General features: G+C 61.2%; 3 protein-coding genes across 4 annotated transcripts in view; 2 read left to right on the forward strand and 1 right to left on the reverse strand.

The window, feature by feature from the left end:
- Positions 1-6,912, reverse strand: part of ANKMY1 (ankyrin repeat and MYND domain containing 1) — a 43,897-nt gene extending 36,985 nt beyond the window's left edge. Inside the window, exons 1-3 of the mRNA XM_064585846.1 lie at positions 6,905-6,912; positions 5,652-6,033; positions 2,736-2,879 (exon numbers count right to left, since the gene is read on the reverse strand). Coding sequence (XP_064441916.1) covers positions 2,736-2,879; positions 5,652-6,033; positions 6,905-6,912 — 534 coding nt within the window. The remainder of the gene's footprint in view (positions 1-2,735; positions 2,880-5,651; positions 6,034-6,904) is intronic.
- Positions 6,913-12,036: 5,124 nt separating this feature from the next.
- DUSP28 (dual specificity phosphatase 28) lies at positions 12,037-14,295 on the forward strand. Its single transcript, XM_064587392.1, has 2 exons — positions 12,037-12,849; positions 13,251-14,295. Exons 1-2 carry the CDS (start codon positions 12,448-12,450, stop codon positions 13,407-13,409), a joined length of 561 nt encoding a protein of 186 aa, XP_064443462.1. The 5' UTR covers positions 12,037-12,447; the 3' UTR covers positions 13,410-14,295.
- A 3,516-nt stretch (positions 14,296-17,811) lies between these two features.
- On the forward strand, positions 17,812-27,638 carry RNPEPL1 (arginyl aminopeptidase like 1). Of its 2 annotated transcripts, none has more exons than XM_045867601.3 (11): positions 17,812-18,456; positions 21,702-21,842; positions 22,284-22,417; positions 22,949-23,065; positions 23,264-23,499; positions 23,744-23,857; positions 24,256-24,368; positions 24,643-24,751; positions 25,728-25,958; positions 26,032-26,174; positions 26,655-27,638. In XM_045867601.3, the coding sequence occupies exons 1-11, from the start codon at positions 17,908-17,910 to the stop codon at positions 26,940-26,942; spliced, it is 2,175 nt and encodes a 724-aa protein (XP_045723557.1). In that variant the 5' UTR covers positions 17,812-17,907; the 3' UTR covers positions 26,943-27,638. The 2 variants fall into 2 exon arrangements, with proteins under 2 accessions (XP_045723557.1, XP_045723556.1); XM_045867600.3 differs by having other exon boundaries at positions 17,813-18,456; positions 22,266-22,417.
- The last annotated feature ends 302 nt before the right edge of the window (positions 27,639-27,940 follow it).

The raw sequence follows: 27,940 nt of genomic DNA on the forward strand, positions 1-27,940 counted from the left end.
CTCACCGCAAAAGGCAAGAAAGCCACCAAAGCCTGCTGGAGTTGTGTCAGTTGCAAGAGCCAAACGAAAGAGGCTCCCCCTGACCAAAGAGTGCCAACTGGGCACCAAAAACCTAACGACTGCAATGTACGGAGATAAACCAAGTATATTAAAATCCATGAGTTCATAAAAATACAGAAAAACCCCACTAAGCTCCACTGACCACCTCTGAAGAATGTTTGACAGTAATCACCTTCCAACTCTGACAACCAGCAAAGAAAGGGAAACGATCAAGTGTCATTTTGCTTTTCCCATTAAACTACCTCCAAGTAACCAGACAGCTGATGAAGGATGTTGTAGATAAAAGAATTCTAGTTAACATGGGCACCTGGGTGGCTCAGATGGCTGAGTGTCTGCCTTCGGCTCAGGTCATGATCCCAGGGTCCTGGGGTCGAGTCCCACATCAGGCTCCCTGCTCAGTGCAGAGCCTGCTTCTCCCTCTCCCTCTGCCATTCCTCTGCTTGTGCTCTTCTATCTCTCTGTCAAATAAATAAAATCTTTAGAAAAGAATTCTAGTTAACAAATGGAGGAGGAATTGTGGATTTAGAAGGTCACTTTCTTACACCCTCTCATGAAATAACGGTCATTGGTATTCTCCAAAATCACGAGAAGTAAGACGAGACCGCCATCGTAACAGACGGGATAGGACTGCAGACCCTGGCCCCCACTGGCCAATCCTGACATCACATGAAGAAAGACAACCAGACATGTGTCTCCCGTGTGGTTTTTGACAAAAGGTGCAAAGGCCAGCAGTGGAGAAAGGACAGTCTTCTCACCGACGGCAGGGGACCAGCTGGACACCCACGGGTGGGGACAGGGGAGGGGAGGAGGACTCACCCCCACTTCACGTGAAATGCAAAAGTGAACTGAAAACGGATCACAGAGCTAAATGTCAGCGCTAACACCATAACACGTAGACGAGAACACGGACGAAAATCTTGGTCACCTTGGGTTAAGCTAAGATTTTGTAACTAGGATATAAAAAAAAGCAAGAACTAGGAAAGAAATACTGATAAGCCTAAGAGTGGCTAAAATGAAAACAGACACCACCAAGCACTGACAGAGATGTGGAGCAAGGACAACGTTCACATGTGATGGGCTGAGACGGGAGGTGGCACAGCCACTTTGGAAAACCACTCGGAGGTGTCCTGTAAAATTTATCATACACTTAACATACGACCAGCAGTCCCCTCCCAGGTATTTACCCAAATGCAAAAATAGACATGCATGCACGTGAGGACTTGTAATCAAATGTTCTTAGCAGCTTCATTCGTAATAACCAAAAACTGGAAACATCAAATCAAAACTGTGTATCATATCCACGCAATGGAATACTGCTTCCCAGTAAAAGAAACAAATTGCTGACGTATGCAAATACGTCTGAATCTCCAAAGAATCATGCCCTACACCAGAGAATTCACACAGAAAGTGCCCCCCACGGCAGGGTCCCGAGGACCTGAAATGACAGGAAAGGGGAATTCACACAGGAAGTGCCCCCCACGGCAGGGTCCCCAGGACCTGAAATGACAGGAAAGGGAGACCTGTGCTAACTGGCAGAGCAGGGTCATTGGGGGCTAGCGGAGGGGGCGGCTGGAGACTGACTCCAATGGGCCTCAGGGCCTTGAGGGGACTGTGCGTGCTCACGAACGCACACATGTGCACACACACGTGCACAAGGCACCATATATAAATGTTTACAGCAGTCTGATTCATAACCGCCCAAAGCTGGAAACTGGACAACAGTGGGACAACTGTGGCAGAGCCAGGCGCTGCCCAAGCGCTCAGCACTAAGGAAGGACCTACGGGCTCACTACAACGCAGGTGGATCTCCAACGCATTTTGCTAAGTGAGAGGTCTACATATTGTATTTTTTTTTAAAGATTTTATTTATTTATTTGAGAGAGAGAGAATGAGAGAGAGAGAGAGCACATGAGAGGGGGGAGGGTCAGAGGGAGAAGCAGGCTCCCCGCTGAGCAGGGAGCCCGATGTGGGACTCGATCCCGGGACTCCAGGATCATGATCTGAGCCGAAGGCAGTCACTTAACCAACTGAGCCACCCAGGCGCCCCATATTGTATTTCGTTAACAGGACATTCTTGCAAAGGTAAATTATAGGCCAAAGGACAGGCCAAGAGCTGGGGTGAGGGGAGAGACCAGTCCCAAACGGGCACGGGTAACATCAGGAGATGGAACGGTCCAGCGTGTTCACACAGCTCTAGGCTTGTGAAACTGTATATATACTAAAGTGGGTGGGGTTTACTGTGAGGAAATAGGAGGAGGAAATGTATCTCATCTGCAAGATTCAAGACACTCTATGTGGAACGATCCAGTTTATGTATAAAAAACTAAACATTTATGGTGCATTTACAGTTGACTCTAAAGGACACACAGAGCGCTGATACCCAGCCCTATTCTGGAAAATGGGATCCGGAAGAGGCCTGTCTTCTCACTTGTGTTCGTCTTCTTCTCATGAGCCTTATTATTGTATCTTATTACTGATACTGTTTTAATCTCCAAAAATAAGAAAGCTACCACTTGTTGCACAAATAAAATTCCCCAGAACCTAATATCCTTTTATCCAGTGGCCTGAACACGCAGGACCCCACCTCTCCCCTGCACACTAGGTGGCCCCACCTCTCCCCTGCACACGGGGCACATCCGCCCCAACCCCGCACACTGGGCGGCCCCGCCCCTCACCTGGAAGAGCCTGGTCTTCTGGTACATGGTGCCATAGCCTTCTCGGTAGCTCAGGTAAAACATGCCGGTGAAGCTGGAGCCATCGGGCCACAGGTAGGTGCCCAGCCCGTGGCGGTGGTCGCGGTAAAACTGCCCGCGGTAAGACTGTGAAGAGAGCCCCGCGCCAGGCGCGCCTGAGAAGCTGCTCCTCCCCACCCCCCCAGCCTTCCAGAGCCACTCTGGCCACGGGCCCCCTTCAAGCTGGGGTGCATGGTGTCTGTTAGAGACGGTCACCTACGCGCCGCAGAGCAGGTGCCAGGCGGTCCGCGCCCCAGTGGCCGTGCTCGCCCTCGCCTGCCCTAGCTCAGGCAGGGGCATCTGGACAGGTGTTGCTACAGCCATGACTGGGTTTGGGTGGGAGCCGGCTCCGCTCAGGAGCTCTGCCCTGGGCTCAGCCCCATCCTGCCTGGGTTCACAGGCTGCAGGCTGGCCCGGGTGGGGGAGGGGGCACCAGCCTCGGGCTCCCCTGCGTGGCCCCGGGGGCAGGCTATGGACCCTGCTGGGGAGCACTAGTGTGGCTTTGATTTAAAACGCCTCCATACTGAGCCATGGATGCGGGCCTCTGTCCGCTCTTGTCCCAAGCCCCACCGATGTTAGGGGTGGGTCTGTCCGAGCCTGCCCCTCTCCCGGGGTCTCAGGAGGAAAAAAGAATGTGATGCCCATTCCGAGCACTTTCCAACAGCTAGACCGGACCCTGGTGCATGGCTGACAGCCTCTTTCCACACCAGGAGCAGGCCGGGCCCAGCAATGCTCAGAGACCACTCTGGAGGAATAGGATGCTGCCTGCTGCCTGCTTAGTGTCCCTTCTCTTTCCTCTGGTAATGGAGAAGACTCCCTATGGGGTTGGCGGTGGACTGACCCCAGCCCCCAGGCACACGGTACCAAGACTGGCCAACCTGAGGACTCCTGACCCCCAGCCCCAGCCCTGACCTGGGCTTGGCCACAGGACCCATGCCCAAGCCAGACTAGTGTCCTGCTAGGGCCTTTCCTCTTCCAGGAGCATGTGATGCAGCTCCCATGGGCTTGCCAGATGGTGGAGGGTCAGTCTGGACCCCCCACATGGAGATGGGGAGAGAGGGGCCCCACAGGGTCATTGGAATCCCTGGATCCAGCCAAGCCTAGGGCCACATGACCCCCAGTGATGGACTTTTCAGTTCCAAGAGCCAACAAAGGCCCTTTTCAGTCTCACCTGGGTTGAATGCAGGCTCAGTTACGGTTCTGAGAAGCCCGTCCAGCGCAAGGACACTCACTGAGCAGAGAGGCACTGGGCTGGGGCTGCCCATCTTCTGCCAACACCCATCTAATTAACATGGTTTTGTGGAGCAAATCAGAGTCCACCAAACTTTAAAAAAAAATGTTGACTGGCAAATTGTTTGTGTAGAACTGCAGGGGGGACATTTAACCCTCTGGTTACTTGGGTGTGTATGCATGTGGATTTCTGTCCACTCCCCGGGAGAAAGCACCGGAGGGACCCTGTCCATCGTTGGCTCCATCCCTCCCTGGCCCTCCACACAGACCAGGAGCCTCATCTCACCAGCCGGAGCTGACATGCTTGGTCCGGTCCTTTGAACACAGTTAACGTGTTTAAGGTCACTGCTCATGAGTGGCATGGCCTCTTGTCCCCTGGCCTCTCCAGTTCGTGAGCTGGATGAGCGTCTGCTCAGTGGACCCGAGGTCCCTGCCAGCAATAATGAAGCCGTGGCTCCATCACAATACCCCCGCCCAACTGTGGTCTCCCTTCATGGGGAGAATCTGTGCTCTGCAGGACAGGGCACCCAAACCTCCCAAAAGCCATGAACGGGGCTGTGGGACACTACAGTGTTGGGACAAAGGAGAACCTAGCTGAGAACTAAGACAATAAACAACCCACAGGGGTCCGTGCTTGATCACTGATGTCATGGTGACTTGCATTCGTCGACAGCGGCTCCACACACGCTTCAGTCCCAGCCGTCCTGGCCTCTGTCCTGGTCACAGAGGTCTGGAGGGCCCTCTGAGCGAGGGGTGCATTCCCGGCAAAGGACTGGGCCTGAGCCAGGGCCCCACCAGTCCACTGCCCTTGGAGCTACTGAATCAAAGTCCCCTACAGGGACATCTTCCCACCTCACACTCGTACCCATGCTCTGAAAATCTCCCTGCTGGAAGAACAGGCAGCCACAGCTCCGGTGTCGGCCACGGTGCTGCCCAAGGCCGTGGCTGCCCCACCCTCCCAGAGGCCCCAGGGGGAGCAGCTTCGGCAGCCAGTCTGCTGGGGTCTCCCCTGGGGTCCCGGACATGGCCTACTGCGTGGGCTCTAGAGCGTGCTTTCACTTGATTGTTAAAAAGATCCTTTCCTTCTGCTTAACCTTAAATACAAAGCCATTTCACCAACATAAATACAACTTGATACAGTAATTTGTGATTTTAAAACAGTCACCCAGAATAAGAATTTATCTTAAGTAATACTTCCCAAGCTTCGACCTGGGGACACCCAGACCAGCCGCAGGCATGACCCTGGAAGTCTGTGAGAATGTTTCTCTCCAGACATTTCTCATGTGGGAAAGACACTAGCCTAACACCCTTTCTGGCCGGTGGTCTGCAAGTTCACCTCACGTCCCTCTTAGGAGAGACCAGGGCCGCCTGGGTGCTGAGGCGGTTGAGCGTCTGACTCTTGATCTCAGCTCAGGTCGTGATCTCAGGGTCATGAGATGCAACCCCATGTCAGGCTCTGCGCTAGGAATGGAGCCTGCTTAAGACTCTCTCTCTCCCTCTCCCTTTGCCCATCAACCCTGCTCCCTCTCTCCCTCTCTTAAAAAAAAGGAAAAAAAAGGAAAAAGAAGAGGAGAGAGTGGTGGCTGGCTGACACTGGCCAGGAGGGAAGGAGCAGTGGGAGCTGGTTACCTCGCCCGTGGGCCAAGAGAATTCACCATTGCCCAGCTTCATGTCCAGCCCGAAGTCCCCTCGGTATACACAGCCATCCTGCCACTCTTGCACGCCTTGGACCAGCTGGATGTAGGTCTCTTTCAGGTCCTGCTCCCCAGGGGGACCCTCGGACTCCTCCTCCTCCTCCAGGGCCTCTGGGATGTCCCTAGGAAGGTGAAGAGCAGGGCAGGGAGGACCCACACCGGCACAGGCCTGAGGAGTGACGGTGGAGAGAACCACACGCCATCTCAGTCCTTCCTCCCAACGACCCCCCCAGGGCAGATGGCTGTTGCTACCCCCATTCTGCAGAGGGAAACTGAGGCACGGGGGTGCAGTAATGGCCCAAGTGGGCAACCTGTGTCTGTCTCACGTGGCTAAATGGCTGCCAGTGCTCTGGAGGCATGACCAGCTCTAGTACCTGGAAGCAGATGGTTGCCCCACCCCAGCTGGTTGTGGGGCAAGCCTGTGCCCTCGACCAGCCCAGAGGGCCCCTGGCAGGGGCTTCACTCAGGAGCCGGCAGCCTGGCCCACAGCTGGGCAGGAAGTGGACACTCGGCAGACATGCATGGACTAATGAATGGTCTAAAGAAGGAGCGGGAGCTTTGGTCCCAGAGGAGCAGCAAGCTGACCAGTAAGCAGACAGAGGGAAGGCCGCAGGGATGGGTGGGTGCACAGCAAGGGGCAGAGAATGGGCATCAAGGTGAGTTTGCTTCTTTTCTGCTCTTGCTATCTAAAAGTACAAATCCTAACTTAAAAGGGGACCTACTCCTACGCCCCATCACACACACACGGCCCCCCTCTCTGCCTCCCTCTCAAGTCGAAAGGGTGCTCTGGGGACTCTGCGTCTTGTGTCTCTGGTCTACGGACCCCTGTGCAACTGTCAGGTGGACGGTCTAGCGGGGCTGCTCAAAGCACAGAAACCTCCAGACTTTGGTCCCCCACACCAGCCAGCCCTCCCATGCCAGCTATGAGCCACAGAGGCTTAACAAAGCATTGCCCAAAGAAGGGACACAAAATCTCCTGTGAACACAAGAATCTCCATTTGCCGTGTTGTGATGCATCTGTAGAAAGAAGCCAGGAAAAATAGACACCCCCATGCAACAATGATAAAATCTGGGGGCTCAGATTTGGTTTGTTTTTTCTTTGCTTACCTGTGGCTACGGGTTGACTTGTGTCCCTACCCTCCCCCGCAACACGCACACAATCCTCTATTGGAGCCCAAATCCTAGCACCTCACCATGTGGCTGTACTTGGAGACAGGATCTTCACAGAGGTGACCATTAGGGTGGGCCCGGTCCAATGTGACTACTGTCCTTCAGCCAAAGGGAAGTGTGGACACAAAGAAACACATGAAGAGAAGATGACGTGTAGACACGGGAAGAAGACAGCCATTTACAAGCCAAGGAGAGTGGCCTGGAGCAGAGTCTCCCTCACACCCTCAAAAGAAACCACCCTGCCCACACCTTGACCCTGGACGTGCAGCCTCCAGACTGATAGACAATACATTTCTCTTGTTTAGGCCACTCAGCCTGTGGTGGCCTGTCGCAGCCCTAACAAACTCATACACCACTTCTCTTCCCACTTGCCTGCATGGCACAGATCCTACTTCCTTAATTAAACAAGTAGGAACAAATGGAAATTTTCCTTAAAAAAATAAATGGAAATGAGTTTAAGATCAAGCAAGAACATCATTAACACCACCAGTCAGCTGTAGGGGTCCCTGGAATTGGTCAGCTGGCAAGGTGAGCAAGTTGACCTCCTGGTTCTGCCACCAGACAGGTTCCTTCCCCCCACCCCTTGTGACTCAAGGACATTCTTCATCCGTAAAAGAGGGGCTATGTCAGTCCGTTCAGACTATTACCAAGCCCCACAGGCTGGGGGGCTTGGACCGCACACATTTATTTCTCACAATCTGGAGGCTGGCAGCCTGAGACTGGGGGGCCTGCAGACTCCGTTCCCAGTGAAGGCCAGCTTCCTAGTTCATAGATGGCCGAAAGAGAAAGCTTTAGCTTCTTCCTCTTCTTATAAGGGAACTAATCTTATCATGGGGCCCCACCACCTCATCTAAGTCTATTCCCCAAAAGCCCCATCTCCAGGGCTGGGTGTGCGGGTGCATGGAGGACGGATGATCCATGGGAGAGGTGTGCTGGCCAGAGGAGAGCAAGGCGGCCTGGCAACCAGGGGTCTCGGGCTGGAGCCGGGGGAAAGGCAGGGCCAGTGGGAGCGGGAGCAGCTGCAGACCGAGGCGGAGCTTCTGGGACCCCGGCCCACCCTCCAGGAATGCACCCCATGCTCAGAGGGCCCTCCAGACCTCCTGTGACTAGGACAGAGGCCAGGACGGCTGGGGCTGAAGCGTGTGCGGAGCTGCTGGCGATGAATGCAAGTCACCATGACATTGGGGGTGAGGGCTTTAACATGAATTCTGGGTGTGGGGAAGAGCCAGGGGGACACAGTTCAGTCCATAACGGGGACAAATACAATAGGATTACAGGCTGGGTTTCACAAGATGCCAAGGTAAGACTCTAAGGGCAGCCCCTGGCCCAAAGTAGACCTGAGATGTGTCACATTGCTCACAGTTACCATACTGTGAAGAAGCTGTACCAACTTGGGAACTCCACAGTATAAAGCAGATGTTCCTAAGGCCACGAGAAGGTGACACAGAAAGGCAGAGTGGGTGAGCCAGAAGGAGTGTGCAGAGATCAGGCAGGGGCCTCGTAACCCAGTGTTGTAACTTTCCTCAGTGGTGGCTGATACAACGTTGAGGTTTTCCTGTCTCTCCAGAGACAAGCTTTTAAAGAGCAAAATAAGTTTTAGCGGTTAACACCTGCCCCAATGCTGGATCCCAGCTAAGTGGTCCCCAGGGTCAGGCTGGGACCCCCTGTGGGAGCCCCCACCCCACCCCTCACCTTTTGGTAAAGAGCATATCCATTGTGCTGGAGCTCTCCAGGGTCCCCAGGTCCTCGGTGGGGGCAGCAGGCTCATCGCCCCTCCCCACCAGCTGATTTTCATAGATGTCAACATCTGGGATTTCGTAATAGAAGGCTGAGGAATAACTATTTTCCATGCCTCTCGTCCTTGAACCTGGAAGCAAAGCCAGGGACCCACATTAGCCCTCAGAGCTCCTGGCGGGCGCCAGGGACAGGCCCGCAGCCCCCCATCCGCGTCAGAGAAACGAGGCCCCATCCCCCCAACCTGGTCGACGCCCCTATCCTATTGGAAACTTCCGGAGAAACCTTGGCCAGCGCCCGAGGAGGTCCCCGCCCCTCCAGTGGGGCGGGAACCCCATTAAGGGCGGTGGAGCCACCCCCGCACGACCTCTTAGGGCCCTGTGTTGGGGTCAGTATTATGCCTGCTAATGGCCCCAGAGCGGCCACAAACAGTAGGCGCCCCCTGCCCCACGGGCCTCTGAAGCCAGCCCGCGAGGGGCGGACGGGCAAGCGCGGGGACACGGTCCTCACCCGACCTCACACTCACAGCCTCTGAAGTCCGCCAGGCCCCCAATTTCCTGCCTGTCCCGGCCCCGGGAGGACAGAGGGCCATGCCCGGGGGGCGTCGAGTCCCGGCACAGGCCTCCCCCGCCGCCCCGCAGAGCTCCGGGACACGCCCCTCCCCGGCTCCCCGCGCTCCCGCCGCGATCCCAACCGCACCCCTGCCGCGGGGCCGCACCGAGGCTCGGAGAACTGGCACCCACCGCTCCTGGTCCGCCCAGGGCAGCGGCCAACACAGAGCGGCCCAGAGCAGCGCCCTAGCCCCGAGCGTCGGGTTTCCCTGGCGACCCACCCGCCGCCACGCGCCCGCGGCGGCTCTCGGCCTCCGCCAATCCCCGCGCCCGGCCCCGCCCACGGGCGTCCTCGGCCGACGCGGGGCGCCCCTCCGTGACCTCACAGGGCCCCGGGCGCGCGCGCCCCCGCCGAGCCCCCCACGCCTCTGCGCGCGCCGGCCTTCGGTCTGAGCCCCGCCAGAGAGGCGCGGGGACCCGGCCGGCCCGTCTCCACCGCGGACACCTACGTCCACGTCCAGCAGAGGACGGGGAGCCAGCTCTGGGCCAAGGGCTCTTCGGGGGGGAGCGCTAAATGCTCCAACGGCCCCGCGAAGAGCGCACGGGGACTGTGCCCATGAGACACCGGAGGAAACCGAGGCTAACTTGTCCCCACCGCCACGTACCAGCACGCCGTAAAGCCAACATCTGAAGAGCTCTGCCGGACTCCAAAGCCGGTTTTTGTCCGTTCCGTACAAGTTTGGCAGGCACGGAGCGGAAGCTTCTGGTCCGGCGCGGGGACAAGGCGACCTATGGGTTCCAGATCGCGGAGACAAGGATTAGCTCTGTGGACCGAGGCGTCACTGGAGAAGACTGCGGGGAGGGAGTCCTGAATAGGGCTTCAGAGGAGGCGCAGGAGCTCTCCAAACAGAGGAAGGAGCGAGGTGCAGCGAACTGGACTAGGATGCGCAGAGGCACAGCAGTGGGAAAGGGCTCAAGGGCTTTCTGCAACTGAAGCCATTGGAGCCTCTGAGAGAGGTGGGGCTCTCTGCAGGCGCAGGGTCCGGGGTCCTCAGCCCAGGCTGCCCTTTAGAACATGGGGAAAGGGATACGCAAAGCCCATGCCCAGTCCCTTCCCCAGTGGCTAGATTCTGGCTAGGGTTCTGGGGTGCTTCCTCCAGCCCTCTATCTCCCAATTCACCTCTCTTCTCCCTTCATACCTACCTTGGTTCCTGGATCCCCTCTCTCTTTACCTCTTATCCTTCCCCCTCAGGTCCCATCTCTGCCCTGCTCCCTCCCATTGCAGCTTGGGAATTTTAAGCACAAAATAAACTGTCTTGAAAATTCCTTTGGGGGGCGCCTGGGTGGCTCAGTGGGTTAAGTGTCTGACTCTTGATTTCCGCTCAGGTCATGATCTCAGGATGGTGGAATTGTGCCCCCCACATGGGGCTCTGCTCAGTGCAGAGTCTGCTTCTCCCTCTGCTCCTCCCCCCACTCCCGCTCTGTCTCTAAAATAAATAAATAAAATCTTTAAAAATAAAATAAAATAAAATTCCTTTGCTATGAAAAGAGAAAGAGGGACGCCTGGGTGGCTCAGTCAGTTAAACGTCTGCCTTCCGCTCAGGTCATGATCCCAGGGTCCTGGGATGGAGCCCTGCGTCAGGCTCCCTGCTCGGGGGGAGCCTGCTTCTCCCTCTCCCATTCCCCCTGCTTGTGTTTCCTCTCTCGCTGTCTCTCTGTCAAATAAAATCTTTAAAGAGAGAGAGAAATGGTCAACTTCAAAATATCCTACAAACTTGGTAAACCATACCATCTGTTGCAGGTTGAATGGCATCCCTCCAAAACATTAAGTTTAAATCCTCAGCCTTGGTACCTGTGAATGACCTTATATGGAAATAGGGTCTTTGCAACTAATCAAGTCAAGAAGTCATACTGGATTAGGATGTGCCTTAAACTAAATGACTAGTGTCCTGATAAGAAGAGGGAGATTTGGAGACCCCAAACACACAGGGAAAAATAAACTTCTGTTGTTTTAAGCAACCGAGTTTGTGATGTTTTGTTACAGATGAATCAGAAAAAAACATTTACTATTATTAGAATAAAACAAAATGCAATATCATTGTATACAGGGTTGCAAGACAGCTATTTTTCACTGAAACGGATCCCGGAAAGACGTCCCTGAATGACACTGGCCATCAGAAAAACCTGAATAAGTCTTATGTGGCAACTATGTGGACATTAAATGATGTGGGTTTTTTAAAGAATTTATTTGCGAGAGCACACGCACAAGCGGGGGGGGGGGGGGGCGGGGGGGGGGGAGGACAGAGGGAGAGGGAGAAGCAGACTCTCCGCTAAGCAGGGAGCTCAACTCGGTGCTTGATTCCAGGACCTGAAGGACCTGGAGATCATGACCTGAGCTGAAGGCAGACACAACCCACTGAGCCACCCGGGAGCCCCTAAACGATGTTAACTTTTTTAAAACTTAGAGTGATGGACCAAAAATTAAGAAAAATAAAAATACTGGTATATGAAGAAATGAAAATTTAACAGCAAATAGTTTTATTTCATAAGAACTGTGTTTTACAATAAAAGGGAAAATAAAATGCAGAAATTACAAAGGGCAATTTATTAGGAAGCGGATAAAAGGGAACAAACATAAAACTGTACTAAAAGGCACCTCAGACGGCAATACAATTATTAGTTCCTAAGAGGAAGCGAAGCCAGGCAGCCAACAAAACGATACAGAGGATACTGGAGGGGACCCCCTGTCCTCCGCATGTCAGCTGGAGAAGCCCACCTCCCCGAGCCCAGCTGGGGCCCTGCTACCCGCCCCCTCCACGGCCAGACCGGCTCCGGGACGGGTGCCCGCGTCGGTGAGCCACCCCCACCCCGGGCGCAGGGACAGGCACTGCAGCACTAGAAGCCCAGCCTCGCAGGTCTGCCCCGGCCGCGGTCTGTCCAGCCCAGGATGCCCGGGAGAGGACACCGCCCTCCCGCGCAGGATCGCGGCTCCCTGTCCTCCACGTTCCCCAGGGACCGCCCATTCATCCCAACGTCCCGGCCCCGCCCGCCCCGCTGCGGCCAATCCCCTTCGCCCGCCGGTCCACGAGCCCAGCCAATGGCCGCAATCCCCATCCGCAGCCAATCAGAGGATGAGCCCTGCTCTGCCCCGCCAATGCGGAGGCAGCCAGGGCCCCGCGGGTGGGACCCTCGGAGGCCTTTAGGACCCCGGGGGTGCCCGGCGGGCCGCCCGGCCGCCCAAACTAGTCCCGCGGGCCGGGCGTCCCGGCGCGGGTCATGGACCCGGGACGAGCCAGCCGCCGCGAGGTCCCCGGGGTCGCCTCGCCCGCGCCGCCGCCGTTCGTGCGCGTCGCCCCCTCGCTGTTCCTCGGGACTGCGCGCGCCGCGGCCGCGCCGGAGCTGCTGGCGCGCGCGGGAGTCACCCTGTGCGTCAACGTCTCGCGCCAGCAGCCCGGCCCGTGCGCGCCCGGCGTGGCCGAGCTGCGCGTGCCCGTGTTCGACGACCCGGCCGAGGACCTGCTGGCGCACCTGGAGCCCACCTGCGCCGCCATGGAGGCTGCGGTGCGCGCCGGCGGCGCCTGCCTGGTCTACTGCAAGAACGGCCGCAGCCGCTCGGCCGCCGTCTGCACCGCCTACCTCATGCGGCACCGCGGCCTCAGCCTGGCGCGGGCCTTCCAGGTGGGGCGGGCCTCCCGGGGGGCGGGCCTCCCGGGGGAGCGGGCCTTCCAGGTGGGGCGGGCCTCCCAGGGGGCGGGCCTCCCAGGTGGGGCGGGCCTCCCGGGGGGCGGGCCTCCCAGGTGGGCGGGCCTCCCAGGTGGGGCGGGCCTCCCAGGGGGGCGGGCCTCCCAGGTGGGGCGGGCCTCCCGGGGGGCGGGCCTCCCAGGTGGGGCGGGCCTCCCAGGGGGGCGGGCCTCCCAGGTGGGGCGGGCCTCCCAGGGGGGCGGGCCTCCCAGGTGGGGCGGGCCTCCCGGGGGGCGGGCCTTCCAGGTGGGGCGGGCCTCCCAGGGGGCGGGCCTCCCGGCGTTAGGGGCGCGGAGCACCTTGAGGCGCTGCGGTCAGCCTCTGCTTTTCGTACGCAGGCCGTGAAGGGCGCGCGCCCGGTGGCCGAGCCCAACCCGGGTTTCTGGTCTCAGCTGCACAAGTACGAGGAGGCCCTGCAGTCCCTGCCCCGCCTGTCCGGGGAGCCCTCGGGACCGTGCTCCGGAACTGGAGGAGAAGAGCTCCAGAATGAGCCCTAGTCCTCCAGCCCTCGGAGAGCACCCAGCCCCCAGTGCAGGGTGCATGGAGTTGGAGGTAGTTGAAGCGCTGACTGGAGGGGGTCTTTCTCCTCCTTCCTTACTGTCGCACACAGTTTTCATTTTCCGATTCTTCCTGAAAGGCTGCGCGTTTCTGTCCCGTTTGACAGTTCGGCGGGAGTGTGTCCACTGAAGAGGGGACTGGAAGGGTTCCTTCCTTGGTCAGCAGCTTTGCCAAACAGGGCTTGGTCAGGAAAATCCAAACCACGTGAGGAGTTTTAGGCAGAAAGGTCTTTAATACAGAGGGCAAGGCCTGGGAAGGTATGGGAGTCATGGAGACCCCCCGACCCCAGTCGTGGCCGCCTGCCACTCTGATGTGGCTACTGCTGGAGGACGCCAACACTGCCGGCAAAGCCTCGTGCCTGCCACTGTTGGAGCCCACAGGGCTTTTCCCAGACGCCACACTGGTCCCCTCTCAGAATATGGCGCAGAATCCAGACCTGTGACTGCTGCAACACAGGCCGGGCTGTGAGGCTGCCTGACCACAGCCTGGCGCCTGCGCCCACCTCCGACCTTACTGACCTCCCAGTTTCCACAACAGCCCTGAGCCCCGGCTTCACATCCCACAGCCACCCTCGTGTCGAAGATGCACTCACCACCTGAGCGTCTGAGCGACTCTTTTGGTTCAGGCGCACCTCACCTGGATCCTATGGTCTAAAGACTATACCAGAAAATTAATCACCATCAACACCTCTGAAATAAGATAGGAGGGAAAAAAGGGGGGAAACTGGGGTGCAATATAAATTACAGATAATACAGCCCCCGGTTAATATATGCTGCCAAATACATATCAAGGTAATTAATAAAATATCATAATTAGTGTTTAATATTTCCACTCCCCACTACTCATTTCATGTTCTTCTCAGCCAGCACCTCGCTGGTCCTGGTCTTTTCCTGGTGAGGTGATTTGAGCCTCCATTCTGAAGGGCCCTGAGTGGCCCTGTCTGCACTGGGGCTGTGGCCTCCCTCACCTCGTCCTCAGCGGGGAGTACTGAGGGCATCAGGAGAATGTCCCAAGCTCAGCATACTCCTCCTGGCCCCACTGAGTGGCAGCAAAGCCCAGCTGCTCCTTCAAAGCCAGGACCAGGCACTCCACCCAGCCCAGCAGCCCCGGATTTGCCTGTTGCCTCTGTGGCCTGAGGAGCCCAGAATGGTCAGGTGGTGTCTCAGCCTGCCATCCAGGGGGACATCTGTGTCCCTGGTAGAAGCAGCATACCTGGGAACAAATCCTCTGACCCAGCAGAGCCCAAAGTTGTGGGGATGGGAAACTCACACTTTGTGAGGCACTGGGATGGCCATGAAAGGGGCCCCCTCCCCGCCCCCCCATTACACCTACACCTGGGTTCTGTGACAGGAGTGACACCCTTTGTTGGTCCCTGGCTGCAAGCATATACCACACCTTGGAAGTGGGCACCCAGCCCCTGGCAATATCACCAGTCAGCAGCTCCCGCCCCCATGTGCTGCAGCCTGTCATGACCTGCCTGTAGCTCACTGTGGCCGAGCTACCACCTAACACCTTTGTGCAGGGCTTGTGGGCTGCCTCACTCTCCAAGCCACTCAGAGCTCATGTCGCCTTGCCATCACCCCCTTCCATACAGGGGCTACTGCCACCGTGTCCACTCGGTAGGTGAGGCTACAGTGACTTGGAGGTGAGCCGAGCAGTCTACCAGGACCTGAGTCCAAGTTTTTACCCAGCATGCTCACGGCACCTTTCATGGGAGCCCTCCCATCCCTCCACCCGCCGCCAGCCCGTCTGGCTGACCTGGCTCTGGATAACGAAGGTGCAAGGCCACAGAGCTGAGCCAGGTTGAAAGACCTCTGTGAGCCACATCAGTGTTTTACCCACCAGTTCTGTTTGAGAAGCTCTTACTAGAGGCCAAGTTCTCCCGAGGACCTCTGCCTGCCTCCACATGCACCTCCCAGCAGGGGAGGCAGGGACCCGTCCCCTCCCTCGCACAGTGCACCTGAATGGTGGTGCCAGTCCATGAGCATTAGGGGAAGGCTTGGTGTAGGCAGTGTTGACTGCTCCAGCCCACCCAAGCCAGCTAGGATTGGATCACCAGAAGACTGGAGTATGGCAATTCCTGTGGGAGAAACCCCAGCCTCTGAGAGCCCCAATTCCACCTTCCTCTCCCTGGGTCAGGTCACGTGGGGAGAGGGGAGAAGTGCATTGCAGCTGCTCCCAGCCCTGCTCCCCTGGACAGCGGCTTTCCAGCTTTCCGGAGGGCTGGAGTGTAATGCAGCCCCCTGCTGCAGGGTAAGGGAGGGCAGCCAGACCGGCTATGGGGAAGGGCCTTGGCGCTGTGCTGAAGGCACTGTCCCCTGCAGGACAGAGACAGGGTGGAAACTGAGGACAACCACAGCCTTCCACCTGTGGGCCTCACAGTTCACAAGGTGCCTTAGTGGGCTGGCTTTAGTCCTGCAAAACAGATGTGCTTGCTCTAAAACTGGCTTATGTTGGTTCCTTACATAAATGTGGGGAGCAGACACCCCCACCCTGGGAGGAGAGGGATTAACAGCTGTGGACCAGCAAGGCTGCCCCACTCCACCTGTCCTATGTGCAGAATTGGCCTTGGGGAGATACGCAGGGCCCTCCAGCAGAGAAGGGATGAGATGAAACCCCTGCTTCCCCAAGTCCAGGGGACCAGGAAGACAAGAAGCCCTTGATGGCTTCTGAGGGCACAGGTGGTTGGTCATGAGGGGACGAGGGCAGGCTAGTGTGGGTACCCACGTGCAATCCTGATGTTCCTCTAGCCCGAACCAACTGGCCTTGGGGAAGGGGCTCAGAGAAGCTCCTAAGACTGCGAATACAATCTAAAACCCTCTGCCCTTGGCACCTCAGGAACCCCACCACGTGGGCAGGCACTGGGCCACGTGAACTCAGAGAGGACCAATTAGACCCCAGCTCTCTCCTCTTTTGAGTCTTAGACGTAGAACTAACCTCCTCCCCCAGGTGACTGCAGGAGCCCTGGGATTCCTGGGGGGTTTGGGGTTGTGTTACCCCAGCTAAGAGGACCCAAGGGAAAATTAAAGCAATGCTTCAGTGCACGCGCTCCACATGGGTGGACCTGGTCCTCCCTCCCAGCCAACCATTCCTCCCACCCCTCCCCCGCTCCCAGGAAGGCAGGCGGGCGCCATCACATGGGTTACAGACAGGGACAGAGTCCAGAGGATTAAAGGCTACTTGGGGATGATGCCTGGCTGGGTGCAGCGTGTGTCCCCCACGACGATGGAGCAGAGGAGAGCGGTGTGTGAGGCTCCTGGATGCCCTTCCAGGCCCCAGAGCCCCTTCTCCCCGAAACTGTGAATTCTTACATCATGGTAACAGCACCATCTTGGTGGCCCCTCTCATTCCATGGCTTCTGGTGGATCTTGAAGCCTCCCTGGTGTGCAGCCCTCTCCTCTGGACCCAGGCCTCTGGACAGGACCCTGCAAGGCGGGATGGGGACCAGGCCAGATCCCTGCTACGGCCCCAGCACTCACCAGCTCAACAGTGGGGCCTCCAGGCTTAAGACAGCACTTTCTGCGATGATGGAATATCCACTCGGACCAGTAGTTGCCACAAGCCACACAGTAGCCCCCCCACACGTGGAGACCTTGAAACACGGCTCTGCCAGGGAGGAACCAAACTCATAACCGTATTTCATTTAAATCTAAATAGCCACACCCGGCTAGTACTACCTTATCAGACAGCACAGCCCTAAGGCCCCCGAGCTCCACATGGCCCACAACACAGACCACTGGTCTCAGGGGGGCGGCGGTGAGCGAGGCGTGCATACACTTCCCGGCTCTGCAGAAGCAGAGACTGCACTAGGCAGCCGTTGCCCCAGGAACCTGGCCCACAGCAACCCTCAGGAGCCGGGTCAGAAGAGCACAGGGCTTGGGAAGCCGCTCGGCCACCCGGTGCCTCCAGGCCCCTGTGCGCCCTGGTCCTCCAGGGCACAACACCCCCGGCACCCGCGCCCAGGACCCCCAACCCCACCCCGGCTTGCCGTCCGGCCCCGCGCACTTTGCGCCCAGTCCCCCCGCATACAGCTCCCGCGGCTCCCAGCCCGGCCTAACCTTACCTCACACTGCCCCCGGGCCCGCACACGGCGTCCCCCGCGCACAGCGCCTCCCGCTCCCCGGCCCGGCCCCCGGTAGAGCGCCCCGGACCTCGGGTCCCCCGCGCACGGCCACCCCGCCCGCCCCCGCCCCAGTCCCGTGCGCACTGCGCCCCCGGCTCCCCAGCCCGGCCCCGCGCACAGCGCCCCCGGCGGCGGCCGAGCGGAGCCCGAGCGGGGCGGTGCACGGCACGGGGCCGGGCCGGGCGGCTCCCGGCGCGACTTCCTGTTGTGCCCGCGCCCCGCCGCCGCCGCCGCCGCCGCCGCCGGCGCCCCTTGCCCGCTCCCCGCGGCCCGGCGCGGCCGCCGCCCATGGATTTCACCTAGCGCGGGCGGCTATGGCGGCGCAGTGCTGCTGCTGCAAGGCGCCCGGCGCCGAGGCCGCGCCCGCCCGCCCGCCGCCGGAGCCGCCGCCCGCCCTGGACGTGGCCTCGGCCTCCAGCGCGCAGCTCTTCCGCCTCCGCCACCTGCAGCTGGGCCTGGAGCTGCGGCCCGAGGCGCGCGAGCTGGCCGGCTGCCTGGTGCTCGAGCTGTGCGCGCTGCGGCCCGCGCCCCGCGCGCTCGTGCTCGACGCGCACCCGGCCCTGCGCCTGCACTCGGCCGCCTTCCGCCGCGCCCCCGCCGCCGCCGCCGCCGCCGCCGCCGCCGCCGCCGAGCCCCCCTGCGCCTTCGCGTTCGCGGCCGCCGGACCCGGGCCCGCGCCGCCGCCCCCGCTGCCCGCCTTCCCCGAGGCGCCCGGCGCGGAGCCCGCCTGCTGCCCGCTGGCCTTCAGGGTGGACCCGTTCACCGACTACGGCTCCTCGCTCACCGTCACGCTGCCGCCCGAGCTGCAGGCGCACCAGCCCTTCCAGGTCATCCTGCGCTACACCTCGACCGACGCCCCGGCCGTGAGTCCGCAGGGGCCGGGGCGGGGGGCCGGGGGCTGGGCTTGGGGTGGTCCCCGGGCAGCCTCTCCTCGCGCTGCCAGGTGAGGGGGCCTTAGCCTGGGCTCTGCGCCTGGGGCACCTGCGGAGGGGGCGGGGCCGGCCTGGCCCTGGGGCGTCCGTGGCCTCCGGCCTGGCACTCCTCCTCCTGGCCCTGGAGTCCTGTTCAGGTGCTCTCAGTGATTTCCAGCGGATGCCTGGGGAGTTTTTAGGAGCCTTGGACAGAGTGAGAGTCCTGGTGCTGGCCAGTGGGTGGTGGGGGCAGGGGACAGCATGCCGCCAAGGGAGGCCTCTCCTTTCAGTTGTGCCAGAGTTGTCCCTGCCTGGGGCCAGGGCAGCTTCCGGTGGGTACAAGCTAGTCCATACATGTGCCTGAGCCCGGCACTGGGGCAGGCCAGGGGGTGGTGTCAGATGTGGAAGGGCCTCCGTGTGACCTAGGTCTTCAGAGGACTTGGGGCCAGCTGATCTACTCTCTGGAGGTGGCTGTGAGGGACAGAGCTGCCAGAGCCAGAGAGGGCCGGCTTGGCTCTGTGCCTTGGGCCTTCTGGGTGAGGATTGGCCGGGGCTGCAGCTGGGTGCCCCCGCAGACAAGCAGGTAGGCTCTGCAGGGCTTTGGGCACGGAACACCCACTGCCCCAAAGGCTCTGCCGGAAAGCCGAGGCGGCTCAGGTCGGGCTCGGTGGCTGCAGCACCACTCTGCCACGTGAGGCTTTTAGGATGGAGCAGGGCCTTTCACTCCTGCGGCATGGGGGTGTCCTGGGTTCCCCCCACGTACACAGCATGCACACAGCTCTGAGACGCCCTGAGGGGTTCCATCTGTCCCTGTCTGTAGCATGCAAAGGGACAGGTGGTGTGGTGGCATCTGGCCAGGGACCACCAAAGTGACATCTGGGTGGGAAGAGCCCAGACCAGACACCCACCTGTGGGCTTCCGGCATGAATCCCAGGAACCCTCAGCAGGCCCCGCCACCTCACTGCCTACCCTGAGCTCCCACGAATCTGCTAGCTGCTGGCCCCTGCTGCCTGCTCAGGTCATCTGGGGCTCTGACAGGCGGCAGATACGCCTTCCAGCATGGCAGTGAGAACGAAGAGACGTGCTTCTCCCTGACCCTGATCTGTGAGCTTGGAGCCCTTGTGTCTGGTCCACTCAAGACCATGACCAGCAGAATGGGGGGTCCAGGACCCTTGGCAGGCTGCTGGGGATCGGGTCAGGCCAATAAGAGCAGCCGTCCTCCCTGGGCTTTCTATGGCCTGGGGGCTGGAGCAGGGAGGGGCCTCATGGTCCCCACAGATGGTGCAGCTGTGGGCTTGGGGACAGGGGCCTGGCCTGCAAACTGGATCACTTGCAGAGGACAGAGGGTTTGGCCCGGGGCACCCACCATCATGCAGGAACACCACAGGGCTCAGGGCCTGTGCACGGAGCCCCCCTCTTCCTGGCTTATTCTAGGCCTAGATCCCTAAACCTGTCCGTGTGCCAGTGCAGATGCTGCTTCCTGGGAGTGGGGCCCCACACCCCAGAGGCAGTTTGTCTCTTGCATCCCATTCCTGAACCCCCCTACCCCCTCCCCCAGCTAGAACAGCTTTCTTCCTTTACTGTGGCGTCTGGAGTCAGTAGCCCACTCCTTCACAGCCCCTCAGCAGCTGCACCTCTGCCCCTGCACCCTGAAAGGATTTGGCGGCTCAGCTCCGGGGCAGGGCCCTGCCCGCCTGGGGGTTTGCCCCAGCCCACCACTCCCAGGGAGGACTGTGGACCCCATTGGTCTCTGCTAGGCTAAGGGGAGACCAGTGCTGGATGGGGCCTCTCTGGCTGGGCTGAGAAGTGGACATGGTGGTGGGAACAGGAGGCCTGAGATGGGCAGAACCTGAGGAGGGCCCCAGGGAAGGGAGGGGTCAGTGGGAGGGGAGGCTGTGGTGGTGGAGCAGGTGTGAGAGGGGAAAGCGAGGTTGAAGGGGGTCTGGGGGACTGCGGGGACCCATCCCCAGCATGGGCCAAGGACCACCTGTAGCAGGACCCACTGCAGAGTCTCCTTAATGCAGATTCCTGGGTGCTGGCCCCTGGCAGTTCTGGGATGGGCCCCAGGACTCTGCAGTTTTGAACAGGCTCCCCAGACAGGCCTTCTGTACATCCGGGGCAGCCTGGGGGGTCAGCAGAAAAAGAAAATACAACTGCAAGCGTCCCCTAGTGAGGGGACAGAGACATAGCAGCCAAAAGGAAGTTTTTTAAAGAAGCCAGTGAACGTTGGCCAGGAGTCTGGCCAGAAGCAGATAGGTAGCCCTGCCAAGTCTGGGAATTCACTTGGGTCCGAGGTCTGCGGGAAGGGCAGCCCCTCCTCGGTGTGGCGGTCCACCGCTCCTGTGATCTCAGCATGAAACACTGCGGGTGGCCAGCAGCCGCCATGGGTTCCACGGACCCATCACTTGCAGAGGCTGTGGGGGGTCCTGGGAGGACCCCTCTGTGCTTGGTCACCCAAGCGGACAAGGAACAATCCAGTTTGCTCCAGCGATCACGGGCCGGCAGAGGGGAGCGTGGGGAGAGCAGAGTCAGGGCCCCTGCATACGCCCCAGTGGCCCTCCCATGGCCACTCCTGGCCTGCCCGGCCCATTCCTCTCCAAGTGCCTGGTCCCATTCTCAGGGGTTCAGGAGCTCCTTTCCAGTATGTGGAGTCATCAGGAAGTTCCAGTTTTCTCCCATTTTCAGTTCTTGGCTCCCTTTCCTCGCTGCCAGCCTATGAGAATTTGGACTTGGGTCTTCGACGGTGCTTCAGTTTCCCATCAGAAGCTGGAATGAGGGGCTGGGGCCTGGAGACCCCCTGGGCTGGCTCCTGGGCGCCTGGCCTCCTGCTGGCCATGCTCTGGGTCAGCTGCCCTGCCTGCCTGAGGGGCGGGTAGGTGACAGTGACCAGGAGCAGCTCTTGGCCCTGGAGGAGCCCAATCAGGCCATCTCTTCCCAGGCTCCCGCTGTCTTCCTCTCCAGCTGCCGCCCCCAGAGGCTCTGGGCCGAGAAGCCTGAGCAGGTCCACAGGTTTGGGGCCGCTCCTATGGCCCTGCTCTTTCCAGGAAACCTGCCCAGCTTCCCGGAAGCAAAGCATGGTTGGCAGGGGTGTCCTGGCATCCCCACGTGCCACCTTCTGGTGGGACAGGGCCCCCTCTTGCCTCGCTGTGGTGGGGACGGTGACACTGGCTGATGCCCTGCCCACTGCCTGCCTGCAGATCTGGTGGCTGGACCCCGAGCTGACCTATGGCAACGCCAAGCCCTTCGTCTTCACCCAGGGCCACTCGGTGTGCAACCGCTCCTTCTTCCCCTGCTTCGACACGCCTGCCGTCAAGTGCACCTACTCGGCTGTTGTCAAGGTCAGCGTCCCCCGGCCTGGCCTGCCTCCTCACCACCCTCCAGGAAGGAGCCCTAGTGTGGGAAGGGGCAGCCTGATAGGGGTTCCCAGCAGAGCATGGGGGCTCTTTGTGATGAGAGGTGCCCTGACAGGGATGTGGCTCTCAGGCCCAGGTCGTGGGGTTCCCCATCAGGGATGTGGGGCTCCCTACCACAGATATGGGGTTTCCTGACCCAGGGTGCGGAGTTACCATTGGAGAGAGGGGTCAGCCTGACGGGGGGCATGGGATTTCTCATCATGGACATGGGGTGCCCTGTTGGGGGATGTGGGGTTCCTTATCATGATATGGGGTTCCCTGACTGGGTTGTAGGGTTTTCCACTAGAGCATGGGGTTCCCCATCAAGGACATGGGGTGCCCTGATGGGTGGGGCCTCCTCACACGCAGGCCCCGTCGGGGGTGCAGGTGCTGATGAGCGCCACACGGAGCACCTACGTGGAGGAGGAGGGCGTCTACCGCTTCCACATGGAGCACCCTGTGCCCGCCTACCTCGTGGCCCTCGTGGCCGGGGACCTCCAGCCGGCAGACATCGGGCCTAGGTAGGGCCACTGCTGCTTGCTTCCTGCAGCAGCTGCTGCCACGGGGGGCCCAGGCTTTGGGGAAGTCCCGCCACGGGCCAGGCATGGGGCCCGCGTCTGTGCTGCCCCGCTGGGGACCCCGCAGTGTGGGGACCAGCCCTGCCCCCCCTTTTCTTGCTTCCAGCAGAGGCCATCCCTGCCAGGCTCCTCTCACCCCACCCACCCCCAGACCAGAAGCTGGGGCCCTCGGCCCCCTTAGTGCCCTCCTCAAGCCCGTCCTCCTGCTGGGGCCACACAACAGCCTGATGCACCCTCAGGCTTGGGCGGGTGTTTTCAAGGCAGCGACAGAAGGAACCCAGCCCCCCCTCGGCGTGTGGCTTGGCCGTTGTGGTGGGAAGGGCCTGCGTGATAGCCCTCAAGTGAGGTGGGGCAGCGGGCTGGGCGCTTCCTGAGGTGTGGGTGGTATTGGGGCCCAGAAGGAGAAGGCCGGCCTGCTGGGTGAGCGGGGTGGGCGCTGGTCAGCCTCTGCCCACCCTCCCTGCCCCGGAATAGGAGCCGTGTGTGGGCCGAGCCGTGCCTGCTGCCCACGGCCACCAGCAAGCTGTCGGGCGCGGTGGAGCAGTGGCTGAGTGCGGCCGAGCGTCTGTACGGGCCATACATGTGGGGCAGGTACGTCCCGGGCACCTGGGAGCCTGGCTGGGTACCGAGGGGGGAGGGCACAGCCAGAGGGCAAGTCCCGCCCTCCTGAGGAGTAAACGGGGGCCTACAAGGAGGGCCCCATGTCTGACCTTCTGGGGAGGCCGTGCCGCTCACCACCCAGGCCCACGGCCCTCTGGGGTCACCTGCCCGGCCTCCCGCCCTGAGCAGGTACGACATCGTCTTCCTGCCCCCCTCCTTCCCCATCGTGGCCATGGAGAACCCCTGTCTCACCTTCATCATCTCCTCCATCCTGGAGAGTGACGAGTTCCTGGTCATCGATGTCATCCACGAGGTGGCCCACAGCTGGTTCGGGAACGCAGTCACCAATGCCACGTGGGAGGAGATGTGGTTGAGCGAGGGCCTGGCCACCTATGCCCAGCGCCGTATCACCACCGAGACCTACGGTACTGCCCGCGGCCAGCCCGGGGTGGCAAGGGGGGTGGCAGGAGGCTGGGGCCACAAGAGGCTGAGAGCCCAGCCTGTCCCCCAGGGTGTGGTCCCCCGACATGTGTGTGTCCAGCAGGGTGGCCTTGGGTCGGCTCCACAGAACTCAGGGTGGGGAGCACCTGGGGCAGCAGCTCAAACCTGCTCAGGTGCTCAGGCTGCCCACCCCCCTCCTGCCTCCACTGCCCCCCTGCCCCCATCCAGGGGCTGCCTTCACCTGTCTGGAGACAGCCTTCCGCCTGGATGCCCTACACAGGCAGATGAAGCTCCTCGGAGAGGACAGCCCAGTGAGCAAGCTGCAGGTCAAGCTGGAGCCAGGTACCCACTCCCACCAGGCCTCGCCCTGGGCCCTACATACGTCACCCTGCAGGGCCTCCCTGCCATCCCTTGCTTCCTCTGGCTAGAGCCAAGGCCAGGCCAGGTGCCCCCAGCCCTAGGAAGGCTTCCCCTAGGCTCCCTCAGCCTGCCACCGCCTCTCCTGGGCTCTGAGCACTGACCACCGTGATGTGTGCGCCCTCGGTTTCCACCAAGGCTCCCTGGGCAGGGCAGGCCCCACCACTGCACTCCTAGGGCATCCGGATACGTGAGGGCCCTCGGCCCTTCCTGCTCCGCAGCGCCTGACCTCCCCCACCCCCAGGCTCTCCCCACCCCATCCCCTCCCCATGCCCTATTTTGGGTAGGGGCGCTGCCCAGAGCCAGGGCTGTTCCCCTTGCAGGAGTGAATCCCAGCCACCTGATGAACCTGTTTACTTACGAGAAGGGTTATTGCTTCGTGTACTACCTGTCCCAGCTGTGCGGAGACCCCCAGCGCTTTGACGACTTTCTCCGAGTGAGCAGCCCTCTGCCCGGGACAGGCCCTGCCCTCTGCCCACCCTGAGCCCCTCCCCACCTCCCAAGGCTGCCTCCTGTCCTGGAGGTTGGCGTGGAGTCGGGGGGACCTGGGAGCAGCAGGGCGGGACACCGCCTCCTCCCTCTAGCGCCCTCCCGGCTCCAGCCACTTGGCATGGCCCACATGGCCACACAGTGCCTCTGCGCCCACCCCGCTCTGGTGGGGATGGTGTGCCCGGCCCCCGGGCCTGCTGAGCCCTGCCCCACCTGCGCAGGCCTATGTGGAGAAGTACAAGTTCACCAGCGTGGTAGCCCAGGACCTGTTGGACTCCTTCCTGAGCTTCTTCCCAGAGCTGAAGGAGCAATGCGTGGACTGCCGGGCAGGTGAGGCCCACTGCCTGCCATGTGTCCGTGGCCACCCTCAGCCCACCAGGGGAACAGAGGGTGTGAAGTTTTGGGGGGTGGGGAGCTCTACTGCACAGGATACTGCTTCTGCCTAGGGAAAGGCCCCTTGGGTTCAGCTGTCCCTCCTTCAGCCAACCCTGGCCAGATGGCGTGAGCCTCGGGCTGGGACACCATGGGTGCAGAGGGGAGAGTGTGCTTCCTATCCTGATGAGGCCCAGGAGGCTTCCCTGAGGAGGCAGCACCTAGGTCAAGCAGGCTGAGCTAGCCAGTATGTGCAGAGGATCTGGGGCATGATTGCTTGGGCAGAGGGAGGTTTGCCTTGGAGCTCTCTGAGGCTGCTGGCCCACCTTTGCGATGCCCATAAAGATATCTCTAGGGGTCCAAGGGCTTGGGGCCAAAGGAGAGACTGGAGGGTTCTGACATCTAGGGAGAGGCCAAGATTTGCTGGAGAGCAAAGAGGTGCGGCTGGCTGGGGGGTCTGGACAGGGTGACTGCTTTGGAAGCTCTAGTAAGTGCACCAGGAGTTTTCGGCGGTGGGGAATGGGCAGCACCTGCCCCCAGAACGGCCCAGGGCTTTAGAGCAGGCTGCTGGCCAGCCCCCCGTTATGTTGCAGAGCACCCCCCACACACACCCACTCCTGCCATTCACCGCCCCCCACCACACTCCCTGGCGCTGAGGTGGGGTTTAAAGGGCCTCACTGTTTGGTACCCATGAGAGGCATGGAGGGACAGGGGTACCTCATTCACCAGCCTGAGTCTTCGGCCTCCCCATGCTCCCTCACGGAAGCCACTCCTCTGGCTCAAGGTAGCAGGTGCTGGAGCTGACCCCAGCCTCCCCAGCTGCCTCTGCCCTGGGGCTCCCAGGCCCTGGGACAGTCACACCTAGGGACATCCTCGGCATCTGGGGTCTCCTGGCTTGGGTGGGGACCCCAGGTGGCTGGTGTCTCCCCTGCAGGGCTGGAGTTCGAGCGCTGGCTCAACGCCACAGGCCCACCGCTGGCTGAGCCGGACCTGTCTCAGGGATCTAGCCTGACCCGGCCGGTGGAGGCCCTCTTCCAGCTGTGGACCGCGGAGCCGCTGGACCAGGCAGCCGCCTCAGCCAGTGCCATTGACATCTCCAAGTGGAGGACCTTCCAGACAGCACTCTTCCTGGACCGGCTCCTGGATGGGTCCCCGCTGCCCCAGGGTGGGTCCCGCAGCTGCCAGGGTGGCTGGGTGGGGAGTGCCTGCCCAGCCCTGACCCGCCCATGGCCCCGCAGAGGTGGTGATGAGCCTGTCCAAGTGCTACTCCTCCCTGCTGGACTCGATGAATGCCGAGATCCGCATCCGCTGGCTTCAGATCGTGGTCCGCAACGACTACTACCCCGACCTCCACCGGGTCCGGCGGTTCCTCGAGAGCCAGGTACGACCACCTGCACAAGCCCCGCCCCCACTGCTCCACCCAGCCCTCCACTCCCGCCTCACAGGCTGGGCACCCAGGAGAACGGGGGTGGGGGCCGTGCGGGGTCTCGGTTGCCACAGGGGGCACACGCCAGGTGGGAGGAGCCCGGACCCCGTCAGTCGTCAGGGAGGCCATGTCCTCCAGAGGGAAAGCTGGGAGCACGGTCTGGAGGTCTAGGCCTACACGGCCCTGGGCAGTCCCACACCCGGCCTGGCCCCAGGGCTGTCTGAGGGTCCCAGGCCCCGTTACAGGGGCTCCAGCCTCCCCACTCCACACGGCTGTCCCCCGTTGGTGCCCCTGAGTCCAAGCTCCCTGGAAACGAGGCCTCCGCAGAAGGCCCGTAGTGGCGTGTGGGGTGAGAGGCTTGGGCAGCCTGAGCGCGGGCAGCGCAGGCCCGGGCTGGCGGGGCGGGCCGGGGCGACAGTGTGCCCACCTCCCCAGATGTCCCGCATGTACACCATCCCGCTGTACGAGGACCTCTGCACTGGTGCACTCAAGTCCTTTGCCCTGGAGGTGTTCTACCAGACCCAGGGCCGGCTGCACCCCAGCCTGCGCAGGACCATCCAGCAGATCCTTTCCCAGGGCCTGGGCCCCGGCGCCGAGCCCAGCGTGGAGCAGGCCAGTGCCGGGGCGGACTCGGAGGCGGACGCAGACACGCCGGCCCTGTTGCTGGGGGACGAGCCTCCCAGCAGCGCCATTTCTCTCAGGGACGTCAACGTGTCTGCCTAGCCCTGACCTCCCAGACACCACGATTGTGCCTTCCGTGGCCCGGGCATGCCGGGACTGTGCCTTGGCTCTGGCCGTGAGCCCGCCCGGGGCGCACGCCCCCTCCCGCGGGCTCTCCCAGGGACCTCCTCGTGGCCGGCGATGTCCGTGGACCTGGTCTCCCCAGCTCTCTTGCACTGCAGGCCAGAGAGGCCAGCACTCCCCACGCCTCCCTGTCTCGACACTGACCGCCGGGCACTGCCCTCAGGGTGACAGCCCCGCAGTCCCCACGGCAACTGCCACACTGTGCCTTACATCTGCCGCGACGTCCAGGCTGCACTGTCCCCACGGTGTGCCTGCACCCCGCCCGGGGGTCGGCAGCCTCAGCTGGCCCCTGGCAGAGGACAGGAACACAGACATGCCCTTAGCATAGGGCCAGGGGACACTGAGGAGAGGGTGGACCTCCCTGGGGAGGGGTCCCCGGAAAGCCTTAACCCCTCAGGGAACATGGGGTCCTGGGCCCCAGGGGAAGTGGGACAGACAGTCTGTCTGGTGGCTGTAACACCCCGACAGGGAAGAGGACAGGTGGGGCTGGTGCTCTTTTTAGGCCCACCGTGCCGGCAGGGCCTGGGGGCCCCGGCAGTCCGAGCTGGGCTACCCCGGGGACCACTGTGACAGGGTCACCATGATTGCCCCATTAAACCTCCACTCTGCAAACAACCTCCCCGCCTGTTCACCCGACTCGTCTTCCGCGGGCACGGGGCTCCCCTGGGGTGGGGGCCGGGAGCTGTGCATGGTCTGTCCTCTGACGAGGGGAGGCTGAGGGGGCCGAAGGGTCTTCCTCTGCGCTCCAGCCACTCCTCGCTGTGCCCTCAGAGGCCCCAGATCCTGCCCTGCAGCCCAGGCTTCTGAGGCCCTGCAGCAGCTCCCCCAGTTGCGCCCCTGGGCCGGGTCTCTGCTCCCTCCCACTGACCCTCAAACACCGAAGCAAAGGAGGCCCCTTGTCACCACCCTGGCTCTGG

Source organism: Mirounga angustirostris, unplaced genomic scaffold, assembly GCF_029215605.1.
Source record: "Mirounga angustirostris isolate CCGP_5_RB_7025 unplaced genomic scaffold, mMirAng1.0.hap1 SCAF_3, whole genome shotgun sequence".
NCBI classification, from domain to species: domain Eukaryota; kingdom Metazoa; phylum Chordata; class Mammalia; order Carnivora; family Phocidae; genus Mirounga; species Mirounga angustirostris.

What these genes read in the sequence shown, in the direction of transcription:
- DUSP28 (XM_064587392.1), top strand. Translation starts at nt 12,448, where the DNA reads ATGGACCCGGGACGAGCCAGCCGCCGCGAGGTCCCCGGGGTCGCCTCG. An exon ending in GCCTGGCGCGGGCCTTCCAG is followed by an intron (nt 12,850 to 13,250) that starts GTGGGGCGGGCC and finishes TTTCGTACGCAG; the next exon opens with GCCGTGAAGGGCGCGCGCCC.
- RNPEPL1 (XM_045867600.3), top strand. Translation starts at nt 17,908, where the DNA reads ATGGCGGCGCAGTGCTGCTGCTGCAAGGCGCCCGGCGCCGAGGCCGCG. An exon ending in CCTCGACCGACGCCCCGGCC is followed by an intron (nt 18,457 to 21,701) that starts GTGAGTCCGCAG and finishes GCCTGCCTGCAG; the next exon opens with ATCTGGTGGCTGGACCCCGA. An exon ending in GCTTTGACGACTTTCTCCGA is followed by an intron (nt 24,369 to 24,642) that starts GTGAGCAGCCCT and finishes CCACCTGCGCAG; the next exon opens with GCCTATGTGGAGAAGTACAA.